Raw genomic sequence first — 15,366 nt, 5'->3', positions numbered from 1 at the left:
GTAACCCTTCTGCTGCGCTGACTCATGTTTGTAAGTACTTATTTCATGTGTTGATGAAGATGGCGGAAGTTAAATACACCATCTACAGCGAAAATCTGATTGCAAATTTGATTACCCACACTTTGCCACTTCAATCTTGTCTTGCAATTACTTTCAACACGATTTTGACGGATTGTAAGTTTGTATGTACTTATTTGTATTTTTTAAAATATTTTAACTTACGACAGTTTTATTCCAATGCCCCCCAAATGATGTTTATCACTTCAAGATGCTCTAAAGTCAACGAACTAATTATACAAAGTTGCTTATGTATGTAAGTATGTCAATGATTATTAAATGGAACTAGATTGTATTTCATAATACGTAAAGTATTCACATAATTATTACCTACTTATGTGAGTGTATGTGTAACTATTAATTGATAAATATATTAAGCGCTAAGAGTATTAACGATTCCAGTACTATATTGGGTCAATCGTTGCGTGTTTTGAAACTATACAAGCCCAGAACGCAGAGATTGGGACTGCTCGCGTATATTTTCAAATTAAAATGGTGCCATGATTTACTTGAAAGTATACAAGGCCATTACGCACTAATCGCGTATATTTTCAAGTAAGTTGGGCCAAAATTATGGCTTGAAAATATACTGCAGCAGTTACAACTGCGTACTAATCGTGTATATTTTCAAGCGCCAAGCGGCAATGCGAGCACTTGAAACTATACGTGATTAGTTACCAGGTAGCCCTTTTGAATTGTTGCTCTCTCTTTCTTTCATGCGAAATAGTAATAAGTCTATTGCTTTCTAAACATTGCATCATCATTCATGTTTTTGTTAAAAAACAGTTTGTAAGTTAAAAAGTAAATTTATATTAAACTGTAGAACTGTTGTTAATAGTAAAAATTATCTCATAAGAGGGTGTAGAACAATTCATAAAAGACAATTACGGTGAATTCAAAACTTGATGAAAAATATGTAGGTATATAAAAGGTCTATAGGGTAATACCTACTACACTCACGAGCAATGAATAAGTCCAAGTAGCAAAAAGTCCAAAACACCAGTTATCTCAGACCCGCTGCTACAATAGGTTAGCATCCCGTCTAGGGGCCACGATATATTGGTGGTGGAATAGTAGTTGCAGTGAAATGATTCCGGGTCGGCGCGTGCGTTCATGAAAGCAAGGAGGTTACTCTATGCTGACGAAAAACGAATGAACGAGAGCTGTCGTGCAATCGGCACGTTTAATACAACTAGATAGAGTCGCGGCTCGCGCAGCAGCGCTTCGGAACTTAGTTTTTCGTCATATAGAGTGACCCCAACGATCGTCATTAGTCGAGCCACAGATAATATTATAGGTGATTTGAACGCAACCACCACGGAGGTTTGGTGCTGCTTTCTATGGCCGTGAAATGGGGCCGGGTGCTTAACGTATCGCGGGCATGAAAGTAGAGTTTTGCTCTATTGCTCCTTCGTTTGAAGCAAAAAACATAGTCGGTTATTAAAAAAATGCACACACATGATTCCCATGAAAAATGTGAAAAGACGTTAAAATACTTCACAGGAAAGTTTTCAAGTTTTATCTGCTGGATACTTTTATTTAGATATGATTACGAAAATAAATACGAAATAAAAAAGGAAAAAAAATGTTAACGAAAGCGAGTGAAATCGAAAGCTGTTAGAACTCAGATCGTAGCCTTCCCTTAGCCCTCGACTGTAATAACAAACGTTCCGCACTCGTATCACAGTACACCACTCGTTGTCAAACTACAAGGCTCGCAAGGGCATTTCAATAATAATAATAAAAGTTGAACTTGCAACACTATCCGGTGATCCGTCATAGACAGCCTTGCACTTCACACTGCGTTGTCACTGTCACCGCTCTAGGCCGTTTGTTGCCAGCTGCCGCTGCACGGGCTCGTTATCGATGGAGATAAACGCGCCTATATGTATCGCGATTCGCCATAAACACGGCGTCTGTCTATTTAGACGCACCGATACTCTCTATACAACCTGCTATTTTTAGTCGAAATATGCATATGCAAAATGCTTAGGTATTCATAGATTATACCTATAATTATGTATCTACTTATGTTATTGTTTTTCTAGTTATTACGTCTTACAAACCGATAACAGTACTTAGATATGACGATGCGCACTAGTAACCCACTTGATTATAGCACATGTGCAACCTTAGCCATGCTAAATATGATAAGAACTCATATTAATTAAGAATTAATTAAACTTATCTATCAAGCGAACAAATCGCCTAAGCTATACGTCGTCGCTCGTTCAAAACGTTGCAACGCGTTGTAGCTATTTAATTTTTACGTAATTTTTATTTTTTAGCTCCTTATTAAACCATTTAAACAAATATTGAAAATAAGTATACCTACAAAAAATTATACAAGTACTTACTTAAGGGCCCGTACAGGGTGACGTGCCGCGCCAATTTTGGGTTTTCAATGCTCTTCACACAGCACACGCAGTGACACGCACACATGTAAGTTTGCACAGTGGGTCGATAAACTTTTACTCGCCAACTCAACTTTATTGACAATTATGTTCAAGAACATTTTGGGTGATTTTAGGGTAAGTAAGTATAATTCTTACTTACACTGGTAGGCACCAGGAAAGAGTAGAAATTAATAGGGGTGCACTTTACTCTATACTCGGAACCCGATTAGCTTTCTCAAACAAATGTGGTATTTACTTGTAGAAAGGTAACTACAAGTATTAAAGTGTAGATAATAAGTTTCGGGCATCCTCCAGCCAACTGAACCCCGACGACAAAGCAAAGTAAATACATAGTGTCGCAAAAGGGCTATACTAAGCCAAAAGGGGATGACTCAAGGAGTCATTCTGGACAACTTTTGTTCTACGAGATTTGCAAATTCGCGAAAAAAAATATTCGTTTTCCATGGTAAAAAGTCACAAGTCCAACGAAGTTTCTATTGAAATAAAAAAGATCATGAACTACTGACGTAAAATTTCATAAAATAAAAACAACTAAAAAGTTACAAATAAAAAAATACAATTATAAACAAACGAAAAACCCGACTGTACGCTAAAAACATGAAAACAAGTCCCAATGTTAATGGAAAGTATCGCAGGCGGGGAACAACTTGACCGCCACTCAAGGCCGTTTTCTAAGTAACATTCAGCTAAATGGTGAACCCTTTGCTGGTCCCCGCCTACGATACTTTCCATTAACATTGAGACTTGTCAAGAAAACTCAACAGGGGTTTCCATACTAAAGTGAACAGGACTGAAAACCATCACACTTTTTACCTTTAAATTGCGCTAATTTTGTTAGTTTTTCTGTTGAATTTTGTCCACCTTTTCTGATTGTTTTGGCCATATCTTGGTGATACCTAAATCGATTTGATATTGAAATATCTCATTTGAAAGCTTATAAGTTGACAATGTTTTTAAGCTGAAGTGCACAAAAAATTGTTGTATGAAATTCTTTTTTAATTTAACTTATTTCTTTTTAGGTTTTGAATATTTTTAAAAAATGTTTATCTATTTTGAGGTATTGTGTCTAATTTAAGTCAAATAATGCACATTTGATTATTTTAATAAGTTTATTAAGATGTTACTAATTCAAAACAAACAAAAAAAGTATTGAAATATGGCTAGTTTTTTTATTTTCGGTTTTAAACATGAAATTTTGGCAAAAATTCAAAGAATCTTTAAATATTAAATATCTTAGAAATGGTTAAGTTTTGGATAATGCATTATAGGGTATAATCGACTGGAAATGCCTTCCTCTATCACCTCCTGAAAGGATCAGGTCTACTTACCAATAACCCTGTATACCGCTTTTTCAATTCCTTTAAGTACATTTTTTGGTAGCAGCATAATATTTTTACTTAATTTTAGGGTTTCGAACGTCAAAAGAAAAAAAGCAACCGTTATAGGATCTCTTTGTTGTCCGTCTGTCTGACTGACTGTCTGTCACCGCCCTTTTTCTCAGAAACGGGTAAAGATATCAAGCTGATATTTCGCATAGATGGGGAGTACCCCAAAAAAAATATTATGGTACTCCCTGTCCCACACAAGTAAATTGGGGCTTATATTTTTTCCAGTTATTTTGATGTGTATCCTTTTTTTTCTTTGTTGTTTTGTATAAGTATGTGTTTCTTTTCTTTAAATCTGTATTTTTTTTGTTGTTGCTGTCTATGTGTCGAATAAATGTATCTTTATCTTCAAATCACGCCATCTATCGTTTGTTTTTTTTTGTATAGAAGAAATTCCGTCACTGACAATTTTACGTTACGAATTTATTTTTATTTATTTTATTTTTACATTTTCGTGGAGAACCAACAGCATTTTGTTAATAAATAATTATTACTTATGAACACATAACAACTTGATGCCATTAACAGAATAAACTTAGTAAACCCAGTAAACCTAACACATCCAGAGGAAAAATAAAATCTCTTTCTCTCTCTCTGAAAAACATACTTAATAGCCTAAACTCGATGCTTTTAGCTATTAACATCTTTGAAATAAAATTGAGCCACCACCGTGTTACTGCCCTCATCAGATCCTCACGAGACCATACCTCAACCAGCACCAAGAGACTGTATTTTTGATCCCTAACCTAATGTTCGTGCGTATTGTCATCACTTAGATCCATTCGCTATATTCCTGCTCCTCATCAGACCTTTACGAGACTGTAATGTTACGAGAATATTGCACACTATCTAATTTAATATACTGGAAGAATTATGCTTCCTCAATTTCAAATCAAATTATGTTGGTGTCATAAAAGTTGAAAAAGTGCAATGACAACCAATGTGCAGTGATTTTGTATCTGTACACGATAAGATCGCGAGCTGTCAGTGCTGCCTAAACCGACGTGACCTTTCTTTGGAGGCCAGCGGTCAACTGAGTCAAACGTCACTTGTGTTTATGATTTTATAACACAGAAAGCCGCCATAGATATTTGTATGAAGATTTGAGGGAAAAAAATTGCTCAAGTTTGGGATTAATTTACACAAAATAAGTGTGTGTTTATTAAAAAACAAGGTATTTAGCGCCTAGTCCAAGCCTTTAACTTTATAATATGATAAAAATCATATGAAAATTCTTAATAATTACGACAAAGTTGTTACAATACGGGAGTGTGATTTTCTGGTTTTTCGTCATATTCTGAATTTTATTTACAGTTATCCATAATCATTTACTTGAATTCGAATCATTCAGCACCTAGCTAGACTCTTCGGCTACCTGTGTGATTTTTTTCAAGGTTGTAGAGCATCGTTTACTACATAATTCTATGACAATGCCAACCCTCGATTCCACCTTGCAGACCCTTAAGTACTTAAGTATATTATAAATCACCACATTCATCACAGATTTCTTTGCAGAACGAAAACGCAAAAGCAAGATTAAGTTTTTTTTCTAATAAATAAAGGCCCGCCTACACAGGATTATTGAACCGCGTTTTTAAATTAAAATGAGTCAAAGCAAAGTCGATCCTTCTTCGAAACATGTCGAGGCAGGAAAGGAGGTTATTAATAAAGAGGTCGGTTTATGGCAGCCGCTTCCCTTTTTTGTTTAATTTTGTATTAAGATCGAGATGTAAGGTGCTGTTGATAAATATTTAGAAATGCATGGGTGCTCTACCAATAATTAGTTTACCTAGTAGTTGTTTTATTTTGATGAAGGAAAATACCTACCTAGGTAGTAGGTAAGCGAAAAATGGGTCCGGTATCATAATATATACTTTTAAACTTTACGCGGATGGTGCTTTTGCCATAAAAATGTCTTCTTAGAGATATAGTTGAGTCTGCACGAAGTCTTACGGCAAATCGGAAATAATCTGCGTTATCATACTGTGTGAAATTTAAAAATCTATGAGTCCTCTCGTAAAGTATACCAAGAGTTGAAATAACTAAGCTGTGTTTTGTATACTTACTTAAAGATACTCTGAATTAAATTTACATTATGAACTTTTAAAAGTGTTCTCACTCCGGCCGGACGCTCATTAAAACTAAATGACCAAAACACAGGCCAAATATAGACATTCTACTCAATCATCCGCCTTAACTATCATCTAACTATGACCACAGAATAATAACTAGTACCTGCTATGACTTAAATATACCAGCTCAAAATATCGGGAAACGAATTTGAGCAACGAAAATTTAAGTTGGGAATTAGCCGTTTTCCTTGACAGCTGTCAGTTGAGCTTTTGGGTAAGCCGATAGATGGCGTGAAAACGCAGTGTACCAACTGTCAAAAATTACATAGAGAGCAAAGAGTACTAAACTCAGAATAAGAACTCACTAGTTGTGATTAAATGTCGGGTGGTAGCGCGAGCCATCCTTCCGAGGCTCAGACTGCATGTGGCTTGGGATAGTGCTAAGTATTCTGTGAATAGTTCTACCCGCGCCGTCACGTAGTGTTCTTTTCTCTATGCGCGCCGTTTGAACGGGTGCTGCGTGCGAGAACTGATTTTCTATTTTTATTTATTGTATGATCCTAAATAAATAATAAAAAGAGTCACTATCTCAAGTGCACTAACTCTACAGTATCAAGGGAGGAGGAGCAGATAGCTCAACTACAACTCAATTAATACAGGAGAAACACAAGGAAACTGAGAAAACTTGAAAAGAACGGCTGTACGCACAATCGCACTGAACGCTGAAGCAACAGCGACATCGACATCATAGAGAAAATAATACTACAATTCTACCTACCTACGTCACTTTCACATTTCGTTAGCCTCACAGAATACTATATTGTGATCTGAGTGTGTTCTGAGGGTTTGAAAGTTGGTACAACCCCAGACAACGCCATCTATTTCTCCAATAATTTTAAAAAAATTAAAAACCGACTTCAAAAAACCACTAAAACGTAAGAAATAATTTAAGGTTTAGACCAATCCTAGGTCACAGTATAAATATACCTAAGCAGGTACTGTTCTTTTTTGATGTTGGTGCAGTGACAAAGTAGTTAATCTGAAGAAATATGGCACCAACTTCAAAAAAGAACAGTACCTGCTTAGGTATATTTATACTGTGACCTAGGATTGGTCTAAACCTTAAATTATTTCTTACGTTTTAGTGGTTTTTTGAAGTCGGTTTTTAATTTTTTTAAAATTATTATTTTATTTTGTTATTTTTAGTTTATTTGCAATAATTATCAATCAAAAGTAAGATGCAAATGATACCAATATGTCCTACTCGTTAATACGAATCATTCGAGCCCAAACACGAGGTAGTTGCTATATACCGTTGAGGAGTTCCCTTGACTGCCTTCCGTTTCCATCATCAGATCAGCTCAAGGTCACCATCATATCTTTTTGTTATAATAACAATATTTACGTTATAAATTTCATAAGAATCGGTTGATAAGTGCCCAAAATGGAAATTTATACCCCTGTTTTTACCCCTTTACCCACCCTTGGGGGTGGAATAAAATTCTGAAAAAAAAATGGGACCACCCCTGAGCTCAACCCAATACATCAAAAAAAGAATTTTCAAAATCGGTCCATAAATGGCTGAGTAATCGATGAACATACATAAAAAAAAAAAAAAAACATACATACAGACGAATTGAGAACCTCCTCCTTTTTCGAAGTCGGTTAAAAAGGAACTTTTTTTTTTTTTAACAAACGCCTCATTGATAATTAATAATAGACAGCAAAAAGTATAAAGAGTTAAAGATCTCAAGAACCTAAATTAAAAAATGAGAAGACATGAGTCTATACGAGTATGTAGAAGCTCGGAAGTTATGCCTTTATCAGACCCCTTAGCATGAATTTTCATCGTGACCGTGAAGTAAAATTACTCGATGATTTTTGTAGGAAAATTGTAGTTCTGATACCGACCGCCAGGGCAAGGGAAAATTACTCGATGAATTTTACTTCACGTTCACTATGAAAATTCATGCTAAGGGGTCAGAAAAGGAAAATTGGAAAACATGTCTGGGAAATATCTAAGTACCTAATAAATATATATTTTTTAATAAATACTAAAAATATATTTATAAGAAGACGTACTAGAGTAGAGGTCTTTCAACCAGTATGACAAGACCATAATTACCATAAATCATGTAATAGTATACTGTGTAAGTAATGCGTAATACAGTAAAGGTGCAAATATACCTAATAACGAGTATGAAATGAAATTTACTTCCTCACTTACTAGATAGGTATATTACGAACGATGAGAAACGATAGTAGTATCTACTTCTAAGATTAAGTGCGTAGAGTAAGTAAAATTATATTCTAATACTTATAAATAAAATAGTCATACCTGGTTGTACTAATGTAAGTACTCGTACCTATTTTAAAAATAAAATAAAACGTAATGATAACAAATAAATTTAAGGGTAGTTATCGTTAATAAGAATACATGATCAAATTTCGACAGTAGTTTATAGGCATGAGCTTTTATCTACAGCTTCTGTAATAAATTAATAAATAATTTTATTTAGGAATATCAAAACTAGATTAATATTTCCGATAGATTTTAGATGATTATTTATTAATATTCCTTATCTAGTTATGCTCTTCGTATTGCTGAATTGAGGTCAATGCCTTCAAGTCAGGAAGTGCGTATTAGTTAGTACTATGCATGAAGAAATCGGATATAACACCAAATGCCTCTGTAATTTATGCGTAAGTAGAATAACTACAGATAGTAGAATAACATACGCGTATATCAAATTATGCGTTTTTAAATAACTTTATTAAAAAAACTGCATCGTTTTTAAGGGAATTTAACAGAGCTTTGCAAGCCAAACATAGTTTTTTTGGAAATTAAATGCAACTCTTGTTTTTAAAATAAAATGCACGCGTTCAATTTGGTCGAGTTTCAAATGATTTCTCAGTTTCACAAGTTTATCAATATTTTCTTAAATAATTTTCAGTACTTAACTCTTGATAAATTTTTAATAAGAAAGCTATTAATAAGTACTGAACTACCTACATACATTATTTTCAAAGAGAAATCGAATCACAATAAAACAATGGTCCTTAGGAAACGATATGGTCTATTGACTAATGCAGAGAAAACGAAAGTTTCTACTTCAGGTAAACTGTAGTTAATTTATTTATATATTTATTAGTTGATATTTTGAGCAAGCTTCTTTAAAGATTGTGTTAAAGACATCAAGAGATACCTAGGAAGATTAACTTAATCAATTGTATTAAATTTCTAATACTTTGTAGGTACAAGAAATCTAGTGAGTTTGTAGGTAGGTACTTATCACAATTTCATAAATTGTAGATACATGATAGAAGTTACATGTAACTTATAAATGAGGAAAGCAAGATATACCCTACCTAATTCCGTACATATTATAGCTATAGCGGAAAAATAACTAGCAAGATTAAAATGATTGTCAGCTACTTACAGAGCTAAATTGAGAAACCCAACGCACGAAACCCAAGATGCAGCATTGCATAGTTTCTCAACTTAGTCGGTTAATACCTAATAGTAAAAGTGAAGAGTGAAAGTATTACTCAATGCAGCCAGTGTTTTTACAGAACTGTTTTGTTTTATGTGCGGATGTACACAAGTAAATTGCTTTCAATTTCAATAATAGATTGACTTTTGAATCAAACATTATACTTTTTATGGCATTCGTCACATATTATTTTCGTACATTTTAAAAGTTTGTATGCATAAAACTTATGACGAATTTATTTTTATGTAGGTACGTAAACAAATGGATTTAATTAAGTATTAATTTGATTTCAAAGTTTAACTTAAGATGGAAAAAATATTCAATAGGTACTGTATCTATTCTTGTAAGTTTAAAAAGGTGCATTTAATCTGTATAAACGTAACTTTATTATAGTTATATTGTTCTCGCTGACTGTGTTAGTGATAAAACTGTTGTATTTATATCTTATGTTGAATAAAGAACTTTTATAAACTAAAACTAAACTAAAACTAATTAAGTATTGGATTTTAAAATGTGATCCATCACTTTGTGACGATTCTACAACCACCGGACGGATCCAAGTCACAAAAATCTTGGTAAAAAAACTAGAAAGCGACTCAAAGTTTACCGACGCTAAAATAATAGGATAGATTGTTGACATAAAAAGAAAATCGAATTATTTTGTCATACAATACAATACGGATGATGGTGATGATGTAAGTTGCAAGATTCTATGGCATCGAAGTGAAATATATTTTTACATGAAATATTGCTTTTACATTATTTAGATATTTCATGTAAATTTAATAACCAACGTACTGGCTTACTGCTCTTACTCATTAAAATAACATTCAAAATTGGAACACTTCAAATTCAATATTTATAAAAAAAAACTCGCGCAATGCAATCGCTTGAAATTAGAACAAAGAGGCCATATAATGTAATAGTTTCGACCATTATCTCCAGCCAGCGCAGCCACTGGTGTAGAGTGTTGCTATTGTTAGGTTGGTAACAAGTTGGTCAGTGGTTACAGAGGCCCCTTGCAGACATGCGCGGATTACAAACGGATAGGTACACGTAACATTTAGATCGGTTCTGCTAATAGGATAAAATTTGATTAAGTAGGTATAAGGGACTGAAACAATAAGTAAGTAGGTGTATTGCTACTTGTTATAGTTTTAGTATCAATTTGATACATACCAAAAAGTTTTTATTAAAAAGTGCGAGTGAAACATCCGCTGTGTTAGGTATAATTTCATAATTTCAGTAAAATATGCAAAGTTTTCAGCACGAAACTTTTTACGTAAATATTAAGTACTTATTCACATTCATTTTTTTCCAGTCAGTGCTTTAAAAAACATCAGAATAGGCGGTTGAGTGGACGTACCGTGAGGCGTGACTAATTTAATAACAAGCCGGGGTATAATTTCAAGTTAATTTTGCGGACACCATGCAAACTCGGCTGTATGTAATACATCTATATTCTATCGGGACTTTTGCATAATTTGCACTCTTACGTCGGAGATAATAAAGCTGATCTTTACCTGATTGTGTGGTTAATCAAATGAATTTGATTATATCTAGATGAAAACATTTGAAAGTGCGCTGATACCGTTCCAGTTTTGGTCCTTAACTTTTGCATATTGAAGATTTTACGAAGATTTTGGTTGTATTAAAAGACGCTTCCATTTCCACGAATACATGTGCTCAAAAACACATCCTGAATGTTTCTGAATTAAATATAGTTTTATTTACAAAACAACGACAAAACGTCTATGTGTGCCCATAGAAGAGGGTATTTATACACTTGATATTTACACGATTTAATCCAAGACTTAGAAATAAAACTAAATAAACTCCCTGAGTTAGTAGAAGTCCTGTCTCTCAGGAATGAAATAAAACCATAATGGTTGTGTGTTCGTTCTAAAACGGGACTGAAAATGATTCAGATAAGATTGGCTAAGGTTGGTTTGATCTGTGAAGAGGGCACCACTGTCTTTGTGCATTTTCCGACTGTTATTTTTTTTTTTTTTTTTTTATGAAATATCGGCAAATGAATTACGACTCTTTTCGTATACCTAAGATAGTTTCAAAAATTTTGTAAGTTCATAATAATTATAGTATACTTTTGTCCAGAAGAAAAATGAGAAATGTTATTCAGAGTAGTTGAAAACACATGTCAAGATTTTTTTAAAGCAACAAGGATCCTTTTCATATCCAGTAGGACTGAAGAAAACTCTGGGACAAGTATCATTAAAACTTCCTACACCGCCGGCGGTGGTATCGCTCACGCAAACTATTAACTAACTCAGTCTTATTAAAAAGTTCGCAAAAAATCCGCCAAACTTTTTTATTGGCCGCGGTTGGGCGAAATGTTGGTTGCCCTTTCTTGTACTAGAACTCTATCCTTGTATCGGGTGATTAAAGGTTGGTCGTTGGCCGATGGTCCCTGGCGTGGCGCCAATCCGTCTGCTTTTCAGGGCACGATTATTATACCGAACACTGGCTGGTATTGCGTATTACACATGCAGTTCCAATTTTGAACTTTTGAAAAGTTTCGAACTCGCATGCGAACTCTTTTGGACGGTATAGTCATCAGCCAGTTACAGAGAGATATTGGGCCGGAAAAAATAAAAGGTACTCCCGTAATCCCATACATACAGTTTTGGAGGAGCAATACTAGAGATGGGGTCATGGTCATATTTAAGTATATTGAATTTAGTATAATTTTTATAAGTACTTTTAATAATTTATTCATGATTTTCATGAACTTCAAACCCAGAGTGTGTTAATTAAAAAACTTTTACTTAGGCAAGGTCATTATTATTAAGAAATATGGTAGCTTCAAGGCAAACTAATTTGTTTTATTACCAAGTCATAACTAAGTATCTAAATTAATTAAAATGCATTAAGATTAGGCAGCATTATCAAATCATAAGAAATTATTCATCATCAGTATTGACAGGAAAGTGACAGTTTTTTTAGGATTCTGAGCCCCTGTTCCACAATGTCTGGTTAGTCGATACCTGTCGGATAAAATACATGCTGTCACTGTCTAAAAAATAATAACAGAGAGTGACAGCATGTATTTTATCCGTCAGGTAGCCACTAACCAGACATTGTGAAACAGACCCTTACATTAACATTTTTTTTGCAGCTTCTAGATACAGGGTGTAATTATAATTTAAATAAAATATTTTATGATTTCCACCATAATTTAAAACTAATAATAGATGGAAAGACGAGAAGTCTTTGACTGACTCCCACTTAAGTTATAAAACAATGCATAACTACCTAAATAATTATTTAATAATTTATTTTAATTTTAAGAGTGTTGGTTTTGTTCATCATTTTCTTTTAATATTATATGTATATGTAGGTAGGAATTTCTGCCTGTATTATTGAGAAAGTATGATGGCTAGGAAGCAGCAAGCTTAACACATGTTTAAATGATTTGCATGTACACTTGGTACAGTAGTAGGTAGGTACATATACATAGGTAAATAAAATTTTCAGTAACCAAGGTAGGTAGGTAGGTACTGTGGTAAATAATATGTAGTGTACACTGTACACCATACAATAATGTGGTCACAAATAAATAACATAAGGGAACACCTTTGAACACAAACAAACAAAGAAAATCAATACCAGACAAACTTCAGAACAGCTGATCCTTACAACTAGGTAAAACAACAGAAAACTCACCATGACTTAGGCTGGCTATCGTCTGGGTTATTATAGTTAGCTATAGCTGGGTATCTGCAATGCAATGAAAGAAAGCAAATTTCAACAAATGCATGGAAACACAACAAACTCTAGATGCAAGTAAAACTGGCGAGGGTGATTCAAACATACAGTGTTACATGTTATTGAGGGAAATAGCCCGTGTTATTTCGCACTTACAAAACCAAACGTGAACAAAGAATCGCAGAATAATTGCTCAGGAAACTTACCGTTGCGATGTGCACTCCAAGACCTTTTTCTTCTCCCATCCTTCTTGCGTTTTGACCCACTCTTCACCTGGGGATCGCCAGTCTTTCGAAATGAATGGCATTTTATCAACACAAATACACAATAAATTCACTTGCAGTATAAATGTACGGTGGCCCGCACTGCGCGAGGTTTTTCGTTTCACTGAGTTAAATTTACGAAACGAAGGTGGAACGTCAAGTCAATGCAAAACAACATGAGAGGAAAAGAGAGCTCGTTGTTTAGAAAGGGATGGATGTGCGCATGGCGTTTGTTTTGTTTGTCATAAACAGCTGTTTTATGTTTACATTTTTATATGGTTGTTTTGATTTGATCAAATGAAAAATATTTTATTTCAGTTCCGTAAAAACTTGATATTGATGTTTTAGTTTAATAGTTATATTTTATAGTATTTTATATTGGTAATAAAGGAGGCAACTTTGTTTAGTAAGTTTTGTTGCAATATAGTATTCCGAGATTTGAATATTCTGTGTGCACTATTTAGTTGCCATATGAAAAATCCTGCATTTGCTTACTGCGGCAACCCAGTCTGCAACTGTCAGTGTCATTCATTTCATCTGTCATCCAGCTGAATTTTGAGGTTAAATAAAAGTATTTTTTTGGAGTAATGGGTGACTCTTACAAGCCTAAGCTAAGCGCAGCAGACGGCAAAGACCCTGTGCTTAAAAAGACCGAGCTGGATTACATGAAGATCATTGAACAGATGAACGCTGAGCGGGTCAAGAAGCTTCAATCACTGACTAGGAGGAACAGGATTACGGGGGCAGCTATTGGCGCCGGCGTAGTATCAATATATCTGTACTCTATATTCGCAGTGAAGCAGGAGACCTTCCTTGACGACTTCAACGAACCTGTGAAAGTCGTAGAGTAAACATGGCGCTGCCGAAGAAAGCTTTACAAATAAGATTGCCTCCCCTACCCTCCATCAAAGATGTCATCAGGCTCTACAAACTTCGCGCTCTTAAAGAACTGTCTCAGAATTTCCTCATGGAGCCTCGCCTTATCGATAAAATAGTCCGAGCAGCCGGGCACATCCAGGACAATGTCGTCTGTGAAGTCGGCCCCGGACCCGGTGGAATCACAAGGTCTATCATCCAACAGGCACCCAGGAAACTGATTCTAGTTGAAAAAGATAAACGGTTCATACCCACACTGGAACTCCTAGCTGATGCTTGCAAGGACAAGGTTGATGTTGACATAATTTCAGGTGATATCCTGAAGACTGATGTGTCACACTTTTTCCCTGCTGATGTCAAGCGAGACTGGACTGATTCCCCTCCTCCTATCAATCTTATAGGGAACCTGCCTTTCAGCATCTCCACTATTCTGATAATCCGGTGGTTAGAGTTGATCTCTAAACAAGAAGGCCCTTGGGCGTTTGGAAGGACACGGATGACCTTGACCTTTCAGAAGGAGGTTGCTGAGCGCATGGCTGCCCCAATGTTGGACAAGCAGAGGTGTAGACTGTCAGTAATGTGTCAGAATTGGTGCAAGGTCAACTATAAATTTGACATCTCCGGTAAAGCCTTCCTACCAAAACCAGATGTGGATGTGGGGGTTGTAACATTGACACCATTGAAGGAACCCATTATTAAGTTGCCTTTTAAGATGGTAGAGAAAGTTTTGAGGCAAATATTTTCCATGCGGCAGAAGTATTCTATCAGAGGAGCCCAGACCTTGTTTCCTAAAGATGTGTGTGAGGAAATGGCTCTAAGGATGTACAACATGGCTGAAATAGATCCGGTTACAAAGTCTTTCCAATTGGCTAATACTGAATTCTCCCGGCTTTGTCATGCTTACCATGAAATCATCCAGAAATATCCAGAATTTGAGCACTATGACTACCGGGCGCCTAAGAATAAAAGTAGTGAGGAGGCAAATATGTAGGATGTTTATTTAATTAGTTTGTAAATATAGGATTTTGTGGAAATAAATAATTTTATGCAGAATAAATATTTTTATTTCAAATAAC

General features: G+C 34.9%; 3 protein-coding genes across 3 annotated transcripts in view; 2 read left to right on the top strand and 1 right to left on the bottom strand.

The window, feature by feature from the left end:
• LOC105385772 (F-box only protein 25) overlaps positions 1–13,564 on the bottom strand; it is a 30,122-nt gene extending 16,558 nt beyond the window's left edge. The window contains exons 1-2 of the mRNA XM_048631567.1: positions 13,358–13,564; positions 13,110–13,163 (exon numbers count right to left, since the gene is read on the bottom strand). Coding sequence (XP_048487524.1) covers positions 13,110–13,163; positions 13,358–13,458 — 155 coding nt within the window. The 5' untranslated portion in view covers positions 13,459–13,564. The remainder of the gene's footprint in view (positions 1–13,109; positions 13,164–13,357) is intronic.
• A 361-nt stretch (positions 13,565–13,925) lies between these two features.
• LOC105390794 (cytochrome c oxidase assembly factor 3, mitochondrial) lies at positions 13,926–14,310 on the top strand. Its single transcript, XM_011562155.3, has one exon. It carries the CDS (start codon positions 14,002–14,004, stop codon positions 14,263–14,265), a length of 264 nt encoding a protein of 87 aa, XP_011560457.1. The 5' UTR covers positions 13,926–14,001; the 3' UTR covers positions 14,266–14,310.
• LOC105390795 (dimethyladenosine transferase 1, mitochondrial) lies at positions 14,268–15,343 on the top strand. The gene has a single exon (XM_011562156.3). It carries the CDS (start codon positions 14,268–14,270, stop codon positions 15,279–15,281), a length of 1,014 nt encoding a protein of 337 aa, XP_011560458.1. The 3' UTR covers positions 15,282–15,343.
• The last annotated feature ends 23 nt before the right edge of the window (positions 15,344–15,366 follow it).

This window comes from Plutella xylostella, chromosome 29, assembly GCF_932276165.1.
Source record: "Plutella xylostella chromosome 29, ilPluXylo3.1, whole genome shotgun sequence".
In the NCBI taxonomy this organism is placed as follows: Eukaryota; Metazoa; Arthropoda; class Insecta; order Lepidoptera; family Plutellidae; genus Plutella; species Plutella xylostella.
The sequence above is the reverse complement of the archived record's forward strand: the minus strand, read 5'-3'. Positions and strand labels throughout refer to the sequence as shown.